The sequence below is a fragment of the Anas acuta genome, chromosome 20 (assembly GCF_963932015.1).
Source record: "Anas acuta chromosome 20, bAnaAcu1.1, whole genome shotgun sequence".
In the NCBI taxonomy this organism is placed as follows: Eukaryota; Metazoa; Chordata; class Aves; order Anseriformes; family Anatidae; genus Anas; species Anas acuta.
Window position 1 is genome coordinate 8,499,478 of NC_088998.1, and position 12,207 is coordinate 8,511,684.

Here is a 12,207-nt window from a genome sequence, read left to right on the forward strand (position 1 = left end):
TGTTCATTCACTGGAAATACTGGAAAGGGAAAAAGATAAAGTAGTAGGGGTTGAATTTTTTGAGCAGGGACATTACTGCATCTGCAGTGGGCAGGGATCCGGGCCCCGTTTGGCTCTGTGAGCTGCAGAGGCCTGCTAGGAGCCCCCCGAGGTCGGTTTGCCCAATGCTGCAATTGGGCTTACACGGAGACTTCCCCCCTTTCCTTCACAACTTATCCCCTCCCAGGGAGGCAAGAGAAGGGCTGAGAGGCAATTTATGGAGCCTGGGGAGCAGTTGGCCAAGGTTCGCTTGGCTAAACAAGTCATCCAGCCTTGAGGGATGGGCTGGCCAGTGTCTCAGAGCATGTGTGCTCCCCAAAGCAAGGCTGCTCGGAGTCCCAGCTAGAAGCACAAAGTGCCCATCCGGCCCTTCCAGCATCTTGCTGGAAAGAGGTATTTAGTGGGCACTGTGAGCTGGCAAGCAGCACCTACGCGTAGGACCCAACTCCTTGGGTTGCCAGAGACACTCCCAGGCCCAGCCAGCCCTCTGGGCACAACTTATGCTTTTGAAGTGCCAGTCCAGGAAGCCAGGAGCACGGGACTGGCATGATGGGGGCAGGCAGGCATTTTTTCCAAAATGCAGGGGGAGTCCCAGGCTGGAGCCGTGCAATTGTTTTCCAGCACCTCCTGCAGGGAGGGATGGAGGTTAAGGCATGTGCTGCTGTCGGACCAGCAGCCCCTGTTCTCTGCTAAACCTGGAGAGGTAGGAGTGTGTGCAGGACCAGTTGGTAGCTGAACTGCAACTCCAGGAAAGCCTCTCGGCCCTTGTGCTGGGTTGGCTGCAGTTATGCAAGCAACAAGAAGGAAAAAAGCACAGGGGTAAATGCCCCCTGCCTTTCACCTTGGCCAGCTCAGCACCCATTTCACACTGCTGCCCCAGGCAGAGGATGCAGAGAGCAGCAGAAGCAGCTGGATGGTGCTTCCCTTTACTCAGTGAATGTGCTGTAGAAGTGGAATCAAGGAAAATGTCTTAGGAATTTCTGGTTTTGAGGCAGGAGAGAGAGGGCAAGAGATTAAGCATAAATCTGTTCCCCTGCAGAAGCCAAATTCTTTTTATTGTCACCGATGACCTGTCACAGTTACCCTACTGGGCACCTGAAATCCATAAAAGAAGTGAGCACTATCACCTCCACCCCTGAAAGATGATGCAGGCTTGGGGACTAATAGCTGATTCTTTTGAAAAAGACTCTTAGAAATGGTAACATCAAGTAACAGTTAAAGGTACTTTAATTCCTTCAAATAGAAGGATAGCTTGAAGGTACATCAGAGAAATGATTTCAATCTTTTTTTTTTTAAAAAAAAAAAAAAAAAAAAGAAAAGCATGGCTTCGAAATTCAGGAACAGCATCAGATAAACAAAGTGCTACCATTATGCACCTGTTTTAAAGTGGTACAAATAAGAAGCTTACAGATTCAAATGAATGGCATAAATGACTGAGAAATTGATTCAGATGATGGTTGTTTACAGGGACAAAACCTATATTGACAACTATGAATAAGCACACATGGTATGTTAAAAAACCTATTTACACACATGGATATATTTGCTTTCCTTTGGCACTAGGAATTACAGACAAAAAGATTCCATTTTATAGCAATTAAATTTCAAACTTAAAATAAAAATAACCTTCAAGTCATTTAATTCATACAGCCCCAACACAGTAGCTTTAAATTGCCACCAATTCTGTATTCTAACCCTGGAAATTCAGGCCACGAAGCCTAAATTCAGCTTCCACCCGTGACAAGTTTCATTCAGCAGGATTAACTGGATGTGAGGAGCTCAAGCAGCATTGGAGAATTAACAAGAGATAGACACAGATGTTTAATGAGAGTTAATCTCCCATTCTTATCCAAGGTGGACATCTACCTTTAAATGCGTTTCGTATGCATAAACAGATTAAATCAAGTAAAAATGGGCATCCATTACATATATTCAGTCAAATTAGACATTAAGTGAACAGTCAGAGCACATGATGGCCATCTGTAGTAGTTCTTCAGTGTTGCAGAGAAATGTGTTAATCCCTACTCATTTCCATTTCTAGAAAAAAATAATAATTTAAGATTACACTTAACAAATACAGTTTACTTTTTTAGTATGTTAGCTTACTCTTTAGCCACTGCCTGGAGTAAGCCAGTAACTTTCACAGGAAAATCAGTATTATTAATACAGTAGCAAGAGTGTTTTGTCACCCTGTAAGATCCTAAAGAATGTGTAAATGTGTACGAAAACCTCAAAAGTAGCATTGACTATCCAGACACTTCATTTCTTGTTCATGGTATTCGACTTTACAGAACCTGAAGCTTTGATTTCTTTCAAAACAGTTTTATAATGTTTTCTGCTAGTAACAAAGACATGTTAACAACAATGGCACAGCATTTTTCACAAAGCATTAAAGTAGGACTAGCTAAAGATTCTTTTTCCTTGAAGAACTACAATCAGTTAGGATTACATAAAAATTAAGTAACATTTATGAGGCATCAGGGCAAGTAACAGCACATCAACCTGCTACTGCAACAGGTAGTGGACTTTAATCTTATAACAATAAGGAATCAAAAGAAAAAATTATAGACTTCATAGCTTACATTTGTTCTCTCTCTAGATGGCAAGAAACCATTACAATTAAAATAATTTGCTCTGCAAACAGTAAGATCAGGGCAGAAGCTTTTGTTTAGATGGAATAAAGTATGTGGCTGCCCTATTTTGCACTGATCACAGGCAGACTGGATGTTGCATTGTCTCCGATAACTGGACTGAATCCAAGATAGACCCGACACTTACAGAATACTCTTTCCCCCCATGTTATTTGGGCACCTCTTAAATAGAGATTAATCTTGTTCTGCTACGTGTATTCTTAAGCATCAAAAAAAGCAGAATTTGACTACAGCAAATTCTGCGAGGAAAAGGAATCAGAGAATATAAGAGCAAGTCTTCCCAGAAGACAGTCTTCTCTACACATCCAAAGAGAACTAGCTGTTTGAATTTGAGATTAGCTAATACAATCTTTTAAATATTTCAGAAGCACAGCATGTTAAAAACAACGTTCATTACACTTTGCAGAATATCAGTACCAACGACCTCTACGTGAAATCATTATAAGCTACTCAAACGCAGTCTCTTAACGTGGGGGAAGAAAAAAGTACATCCAAAGCATATATACATGCTGCTACTGAGAGAAGAAAGCAGTGAAGTAGCAACTTCTTCACACAAGAGCTTCACAAAGAATCTTGCTAATTGAAATAGCCCAAAACGTTAGCTTGCACTTAAGATTTTCAACTGAAACGACTTCCAAAGCCACCAAAGTCTTACTAGGAGACCCATTGGTCTTTTTACTCTGAACTTGCATGTTTTTTTTTTTCATGCAAACTGATTTACTGGAGATACAGTACTGCAAGTTACTTACTCAAAAAATATCTAAGAATCAAATGATTTTTCTTTTTGCAGATTATGAATATATATATATATATATATATATATAGTCTGTCTTCACCCAAAGTATATATGCACCTACAGCCTCGTCTTAGAGTTATGTAATTCAAAAAATGGAGTGTGCAGGAGTAGCTACCAGATGAAACACTTTCCAAATACTGTAATAATGGAACCTGAAGGAACTGAGTATCAGTCCACAGAACCACAAGGTTGCATTGCACTACATAAATACTGACCAAATGCCCCCAAAAAAGCCAAGAAACTATAAGCAAGGTCAAAACAGGGTATTACAGCTGTTTCTTTCAGTGAAGACCAACCAGTCCCTTTGTGTACACATTTAGTTTTATTGTAACAAAGCAACTTGTACACTTTAACGTTTAAAACTGAGCATCTTTCTTTCCTTTCCAGTGAAACAAAAAAAAAAAAAGAATTTAAAAATAAACAAGAACAAAATTACAATAGAGAATGTCAATTCCAAATAAGATCCTACAGGTTCTGCTCTGATTCTCCATCAAGTGGCAGGGCTCAAAGTCATCATTAGGAGAAGATTTTATTTTAAAAGTGTCACCTTAAACTGCGAGGATGTTTGTTAAACATCACAATTAAACATGCCAAAGGAGAAGAAGCCATGTTGTCAAAATGCCCACTTAACCCACCCAAACATCTGAAACCCACCCCAGCTGACCTTCTATAACCCCGTTTTTTTTTTTTATTTTTCTTTTTTTTTTTAAACAAGAGAAAGTAGACAGATACATGTTGGTAAATGCTAACTGTCCATATTCACATAGAGACACAGTGTAATCTCTGAGCCCAATATACAGAGAAAGAAGGAAAAAAGCTAGATTCTATGCACTACTACACAGGGGCCTAGCACTCTTCAGCTTCCAGCAGAGTGAAGGGAGCAGAAGGTTTTCTTTTTTCCCACAGAACATGGTGTGTTGATTCCATAAACAGTTTTTGTTTTGAGACAGAAAGGGATAAAAATGAACTTGAAACAGAAACTGGTAGATTCTTTTCCACTGTGTTCTGCTCAAGGTATTTCCCCCAAAATAAATTGTGAACCATGGTGTAGAGGAGAGAAAAAGAGACCTCAAGAGAACAAGGCGACTGAGCACAAGAAAAAAAAGACAGCAACTTGCTCCCAGGGACTGGAGAAAAATTAAAAAGGTAAAAAGGGGGGAGGGGGGGGTTTGGAATCCATCAGTGTTCAATTAGTCGTCTTCTCCTTCATCCTCCTGTTGAAAGATAAGCGACAATTAAAAAAAAAATCTATATCACTAAGCTTCAGATAGCACGACCTTTTAAACGCAATAACCAGAATGTTTTGCCACCCGAGAGACCACAGCCCTACAGTATTGCTCGTGAAGATCTCTCTCCCTCTTCACTAAGGAATAGTAACACTTGCCATGAATATCGATCCATGTAGAAGTCAGTTAATATCAGATGTCGCAGTGAAAAACACATCATGCATATTAGAAAAAAATCCATGACTTAAAAATCACTACAAATATTAGCGTAAGTTTAATACTTAGAAAGACTATTTAGAGTATTTATTATTATTCTAGGCTACAACTCATTATTCAGAATACAGAGTGTCTGGTGCCACAGCAGCCCTCCTGCCTCCACAACCAGGAACATGCTAATGCTAAGCCTTAAGTTACCAACACCCTGAACGGTGTCTCTGGAAACCCATTTGCTGCTACAAAAAACTGCTAATTCCTGAACCCAAAGAATCTTGGCTAAGCTGGCAATAAGCCAAAATAAATCAACAGGTGGGAGGATGACAGAACTGGATGCATCAGCAAGAGCTTTTTACAAGTAAAACTTTGCTAGAAAGTTCACCAAATAAATTTTATTAAACTAGAACAGATGCTAATATCCTAAATCACCTTGAGAACCTTCCTTGCAGTAAGTTCACTAAAATTATTTATTTGCAGTCTCACGTACACAAATGTAATCATCACTACACTGAAGCCATGCCACAAATTAAAGCAGTTAACAGTTTTGCTCCTCTCCTCCAGTAAGTTTGTCAAAGATTTTACAGAAAACTACCTCACCTTTGTACCAATGGCTCATTATACTTACAAGAAGGTCCCTCATAAATTTCTTATTCTCATACACCAGAGACAGAAAAGGTAAAGGATGAATGCTCACCTCGCCTTCCTCTCCCTCATCATCATCTTCGTCTTCTTCCCCCTCATCTTCATCTCCTTCTTCATCAATATCCTCCAATCCTTCTTCCTCTTCATCATCGTCATCATCCTCCTCTCCTTCCCCTTCTTCATCATCCATATCAGGAACCTTAAAGACACACGTGGGACATTAACTACAGTGATCAAATTCACTTTTACCTGCAGAATGCTTTGGTGGACACAGAGCAACAACACAGTGCTATACTTACCAAGTAGTACTGCAGTGGATTTGGCCAGATGTCATCCTTGATGACTTCTCCTAGTTCATCAGCCCCTGCATCAGAGTGGTCAGTGAACCAGGTAAAGAAACTTTCTGGCTCTTCATGCTGCCTCTTCCTACTGGCTTTGTTCTGTGTCTGGCTTGAACGTTTTGTCAGATCCTGAAAAGAAAGTTGAGAAGCTCCCTAAAGCAGCAGTATGTGCATTGTGTCCCTCCCTCTTTTTTTAAGAAGTACCAGTTAGAAGCATACATGTCTTAACAACCACAAGAAGTCACTTACTCCCTCTTTCAGGGATGAATCTTAAAGAAACGATTAGAACCAAAAGGACTAATAGCAAAAGGTATCACTCAGCAGTAAACCCACCTGCTTCTTTTAATGCCTTCCACTGAAATACTGAAAACTCACAGGATCTTGCATTTTTCTTTATGTTTCCCTGTCACAGGACAGCCCAAGTATGACAAATGTTTACTGAAATGCCAAACTTAAAAGATCTCACCAGCGCTTAATACTACTCCAAGAGTTGTTATTGTAGTTAAATGCTACAATTGCTACATAAACACAATTTAAGAAACACTCAAGCTCCACACCTCTAAGCCCTGTCCTTAATAGTGAGATAAAGAACCGCCTAGCGTTCTTAACCCAAGATTTTCTGCTTTGAAGTCTTAAGGCCATTCATTGTAGTAAGTGAATTAAAAATTAGCACGAGCCACTAAACCATATGGTCATGAGAAAATACATCCACCACCTTACCCCAGAAGGTTGGCAAGTTTGCAACACTGTTTGCTAAGTTTGAAAAGAAAGCAATTTTCCTCTATTTATTCTTTATTTGGTCATAAGGTAACTCCAAATTCCCAAAGTTTGCTTTCTTGATAGAATCACAACATTATATATATATATATACACATAGACTTTTATTTTTTAATGAAGAATAGTACCAAAATTCACATTAATTTTGTGGTATATTGTAAGACCATTCAGCTGCTTCGTTCAGGACTGTGATTTCTGTAAATAGGAAAAGTTCCAGTTCTCAGTGAAAAAAAGGTTTTCTTGTCCTGATGGTGACAAAACAAGCAGCAATTTAAAAGCAATCCCCAGTTCTACTTTTAAATACTAATTTCAAAGCCTTTAGGATAAAATGAAAGGGCTCCCAACTCTTACAGAAACTGCAGAACATTAGCTTGGTTTTAATACTGTCTGGAAAATAGATATGCCCACATTATCGTATGGATACTACTTCTCTAAAGACATGGTGTGTGGAAGGGAAATTAAGAAAAATAGAAAAATTAGACACCCCCTATTTGCCCCACCCCTTCCAACCCCACTGGGTTTGGAATTCCTAATTTCACAATTATCTTAAAACAACAAAATACAGCCTAGATCCATTCCAAAGAGAGACAAGCTAGAGTACTTGTTACTCTCTCCATCTGGTCATACTTGTACTTTCACTGTTTTAATTGCGGTGCTCAACTGAACAAGAGAATTCACTACAGATCTCCACGTAAACGGTGTGTGCCAAACCTTGCAAGAGCTACATATATAGAAAAGTGGGGAGAGGGTGGAAGGGGGAAGAGGCAGCTTCAATTAAGAAAAAAAAAGAAAGAAGAAAGTAAAAGGAACATAAATGAAAGCAAAAGTACGTAGAGCAGCAATTATCTCTCCCAGATGCACAGATATGTACCTTTCCAGATTTCCATTTGATCTCAGTTGATTTTGAAGATGGGTCTCCACTTTCATTCAGATGAAACTCTTTGGAGAGAACTTTATTTTCAAAGTATGGATTCTCATCAAAATACTGCAGATTTGAAAGCAAAGAGTTAGAACCCACCGATGTAAGCATACATGTGCCAAGTCAAATCTTGTACTAAACAGATAACTGAAGAGATTAAGTTACAAACTACGACCCAATATATAGCCACATTCAAAAAAGCAGCAAAGTCACAAGTGAAAGAATATTTAATGTACTCACAAAATCTATTCTGTAACCTGATTTGATGTCTTCGAATTCTGTCACCTCAACTCTGGTCAAATAATGCAGTGCTTCTTCGTCTTCTTCTCCCAGCAGTGCAGATACTACGATAGAATCAGTAGTCCCACATTAACAAAGCTCTGAAATGTGTGTCACTGACATGAAATACAGGAAATTGACATTATATAAAATGGGAAAAGCAACACATTTGTCCAAGCTGATTTCTTGTGGCCTATTTTTTTGAGGTAGCAGCCAACAGACTACTACCATCTCTGTGATTTTGACGTTATGTTTGCTCGTTGTAGTTCATTAAAAAGCAGCATAGATCTATTCTTCTCTCTAAAACAGATTTCCAGATATGTGGTTTGCCCAATGTAGGCGGCGTATGGACTTTTTTTTTGTCCTGTTGGAAACAGCACATTATCAACAGTCCTAAGGAGATCACCCTAAATTAGAAAATAAAATACCAGAACACTCATTTTCTTTAAAAGAGACTATTCATTGATAAAGCGTGAAGCCTGTACTTTATAATACAGGAAGAAAACTACCATGGAATTCTAGCGATCAACCCATTCCTTTGGTTAACAAATGTAAGAGCTAAAAAGCTTATAAGGCGCACACTAGAACAGAAAGGAAGTGTTTGCATATGTACCCATAGGCTTCTGTTTAATGCTAAGTAACTATCCTACAAAACACGAAGACACAAGAGGCTTGCGTTACAAGCAAGGAAACACTGAATTCACAGGTCAAAAAAAGAGGTGTATTAAAAACATACCTTGTGGGTGGTTGACAAATGTTGTTACCCAGAAATTTGGGATTTTGGCGATCAATTCTGACCTCTTCTGGAAGAATGGTTGGCGGAGTTTGTTGTATTTCTGTTCTACTTTCAAAATTTCCTCACTGGCTTGTTCATTCAGTCTGTAACAGACAGAGCCACGTTAACCTCAGGAGAGAGAACTGAAATTTGAAGATGTATCATCAGTATTTAGCTATAAACTGAATAGATTTAATTGAACTAGTCAGCCGCGCACAACAAATGAGGGAGCTCAAACAAAAAAAAACAGAAGCTTAAACCTGTAACCACTATTAGGAAATACACTACCAGAAGCAATCACGCTCATCTTAATGAAGCGTTCTTTACACGTGAGGAACAGACCCTTATTTATGCTAAGTAGCCTCTTAAGCGTTTTGTTTGCAAGTCACCTGTAGATGGACAGCATATAAAACTATCACTTGCCCTTTATAATTCTGGGGCAGGAAAGCATGACTGTAACAAAAGCAGTTTGGTACCACACACAATTGAAGTCTTAAAGACATTAACACTTCGTTGGCTTTGTAAAGGTTAGAGCCCTGAGACTGCAACAGTTCCATGAGGACAGAGCCTCACTTGTCACTTGCACTTTGTAGCACAGTACACGTGGAGGTAAGATACAGGCAAATACTGACACAGAACCCACAGAGTTTGGGGATATGAAACTAATTTTTCAGTGACATTTCCTACCTATTATTCTACGAGCACTCAAATATATAATAAAGATTTATAATAAAGCTAACTTTTCAACCAAGTTTTCAGTTCTGCTTACAAACGTGAAAATACTTTTGCAAAGCAGCGTACAAATTAACTTCAGAAAGCAGTGAGAATAAACCTTTTATCAAAACTATCACAGTGAATTAGAAAATTAAGCTCAAGCTCTGTATTTTTAACTTTAAACAATTAAACAAGAAATCAGGATATTTCTTCCAATTTTTTGATTTTACACAAATACTTGTTACATCTGATCAGGCCACAACTCAAGCATATCATGTGGGAGTCTGAAGACACTGAGAACTACTACCAAGTGCTTATTTTACTGAAAATTTTATTACCATAAGTCTTTTAATTCCCCCTAAAAACTTCTCAAGTTTTTTAATGGTTACCTGTCTATTTCATTCTGTACTTCATCAATGTGTTCAATTGCTTCCTGTTGCTCTTTTTCTGAAAAAAGAATGAAAATGCATCAAAATCCCTTAATTCTCAAGTCTGACAAATCACTTGGAGTTTTCTCCTTAGACCTTTTCTAGAGATTTATTTTAGAAGTACAAAGGTATTTCTACTGAGTGTCTTAAGTGTTACTAAACCATAAAGCCTCAGCTACTTTCAGGGAAAACTATGGCTGAAGTGCCAAAGTTTCCTGAAACGGGACTTGGAGCAAGTTTACCACCAAAAATCCCAGCTCATGTTCCTCTATACAGTTTTACAAGTCAACTTAAATGGTAAATGAATTCTGACAGTTAGTACTAAGAACGTACTAAAGAAGTTGCACGTCTAAGACCAACAGATTTAAAGGAACGTGGAAGCATTAAATAATTTAGAGGGGACAACAGCATCAATGGAAACAGCATAACGGGGAACACACTGCCTTCAAAAAAAACAAAAAGCACGCTGAATGAGGAAAACAACCTCCAAAAGCACGTTGAATAAGGAAAACGAGGAAAAAAACCCTTCCAAGTCACGTCGGGCAGATAATTTCGCGGCAGAACTTCCCCTGGACAACGCTTGGCAAAGCTCTCGATTAAAGGCCGCCTGTTTACCTAGCGTGCTGGGGGATGAATGAGCGGCAGCGGGAAGCAGCCGGAGCGGTGCAGCCCCAGCTCCCAGCTCCCATCCCCGCAGCAGCAGCCAGCTCTCCCCGCGGAACCCGCAGGTGCGGCGAACACGTGCGGGGCCCTCGGCAGCGGAGAGCCGGGGCAGGAGGCAGGCGAGCTCGCAGCGCCCTTCCTCCACCGGTTAGAAACCCCGCTGCTGGGCCGATTTCGAAAAAGAAAAAAATTAAAATAAATTAATTAATTAAAAGAAAGAGGTTAAAAAAAAAAAAAAAAAAAGCCGGAGGAGAGGAACCGCCGCGATCGCACGTGGGGGAGGCGCGGGCGGTTCCTGGGCCCGGCCCCCGCAGCACCGCGTGGCTCCCGGGGCCGGCCCCGGGAAGGGCCCCGGCGGCGGCTCCATCGCGGCGGCGGCGGGGGCAGCACCACGCGGCGGCGGCGCCGAGCCCAGGAGGCGGCCGAGCAGCATCAATGGCGGCGGCGGAGCACAATGAGAGAGGCCCGGCGGCCGCCGAGCGAGGAAAGGGGGGGGGGGGGGGGGGAAGGCAAAAAAAAAAAGAAGGGGGCAAAGAGAAAAAGGGCAAAGCTCCTCAACCGGGCGGGCTGAGGTTAAGGGGGGGGGTCTCTGCTGCTCCAAGCCGAGCCCGCAGCGCCCCCCGGGCCGGCCCCGCCTGCGCCCCTGGGGGAAGGAGGCCGGGCCGGGGAGCGGAGACAAAAGGGCGCTAACATGGCCTCCTCCTCCTCCTCCCGCTGCCGGGGCCTGCACATCCGCCCGGCCGCCACCGCGCTCTTCCCGCCTCCGGCCCGGCCGCGGCCCGCGGGGCTGAGGAAAATGGCGGGCGGTGCGGCGCGGGGCGAGGCGGAGGCCGCGGCGGAGGCCGCCATTCCCTTCCCTGCTCTCCCTTCCCTTTCCCCTTCCCGCCCCCCCCCCTCCCCCCCTCACTCTCTCCCTCCCACACCACCCCCCCCACCCTCCCCCCCCCCCTTTCCCCTTCTCTCCTTCTCCGGGCCCGGCGCGGCCTCACCTGAGGTCTCGTCGGCCCCATCGTGGTTGGAGTTGAGCTCCTTCTTACTGACTTTGGCCGCCGGCGCCGACATGGTGGTGGCTGCGGAGCGCGGAGGGCGGGGGGGGGGCCGTAACGGGACTGAGCGGGGGGAGAGGAGGGGAGGGGGGGGGGCCGGGCGCTGACTCCTCCTGCTGCTGCCGCCGCCTCCTCCTGCCGCCGCCGCCGCTCAGGCTCCCTCCTCCTCCTCCTCCTCCTCCTCCTCCTCCTCCTCCTCCTCCTCTTCTTCTTCCTCCTCCTCCTCTTCCTCCTCCTCCTCCTCCTCCGGGGCCGCTCCCGCCTCCTCCGGCCGGACCTGGAGCTCCCGGGTAGCAGCGGCGCCCGCGCTGCCTCACGCTGCCCACAGCCAGAGTCGCCGCCGCCTCCTCTTCTTCCTCCTCCTCCTCTTCCTCCTCCTCCTGCTGCCGCCGCCGCCGCTGCTGCTGCTGGCGAGGGGCGGGCGGCGCGGCGCGCATGCGCAGCAACCCCCCCTCCGGGGCACGGGGGGGACGGCGGGCGCCAGCGCGCATGCGCACCGAGCCCCCCTGCCGGGCGCTGGGCGGGCGGGAGGCGCAAGGCGCAGGCGCGCCCCCGGCTGTCCCCTCCTCGGCAGCGGGAGAGCGCTCCCGCCGCGCGCACGCGCGAGCGCCGCCTCTCCTCCCCGCCGCGGGCGGCCCGCGCGCGCAGCCGCGGTCAGGGACAAGCCCCGCCCCTCCCTCCGCCGCCGGCCGCCCCAC

The 12,207-nt window shown here is 44.0% G+C and overlaps 1 protein-coding gene across 1 annotated transcript; it reads right to left on the reverse strand.

The window, feature by feature from the left end:
- Nucleotides 1–3,789: 3,789 nt before the first annotated feature.
- On the reverse strand, nt 3,790–11,943 carry SET (SET nuclear proto-oncogene). The gene is made up of 8 exons (XM_068656789.1): nt 11,453–11,943; nt 9,762–9,819; nt 8,620–8,762; nt 7,845–7,948; nt 7,557–7,670; nt 5,867–6,037; nt 5,620–5,766; nt 3,790–4,700 (listed from the first exon to the last, which is right to left on the reverse strand). The coding sequence occupies exons 1-8, from the start codon at nt 11,523–11,525 to the stop codon at nt 4,677–4,679; spliced, it is 834 nt and encodes a 277-aa protein (XP_068512890.1). The 5' UTR covers nt 11,526–11,943; the 3' UTR covers nt 3,790–4,676.
- Nucleotides 11,944–12,207: the final 264 nt, after the last annotated feature.

Coding starts and splice junctions, on each gene's coding strand:
- SET (XM_068656789.1), bottom strand. CDS start 11,525: ATGTCGGCGCCGGCGGCCAAAGTCAGTAAGAAGGAGCTCAACTCCAAC. Junction 7,949..8,619: donor ATTTGTCAACCACCCACAAG/GTATGTTTTTAA, acceptor ATTCTATCGTAG/TATCTGCACTGCTGGGAGAA. Junction 4,701..5,619: donor ATGAGGGAGAGGAAGGCGAG/GTGAGCATTCAT, acceptor ATCTTTCAACAG/GAGGATGAAGGAGAAGACGA.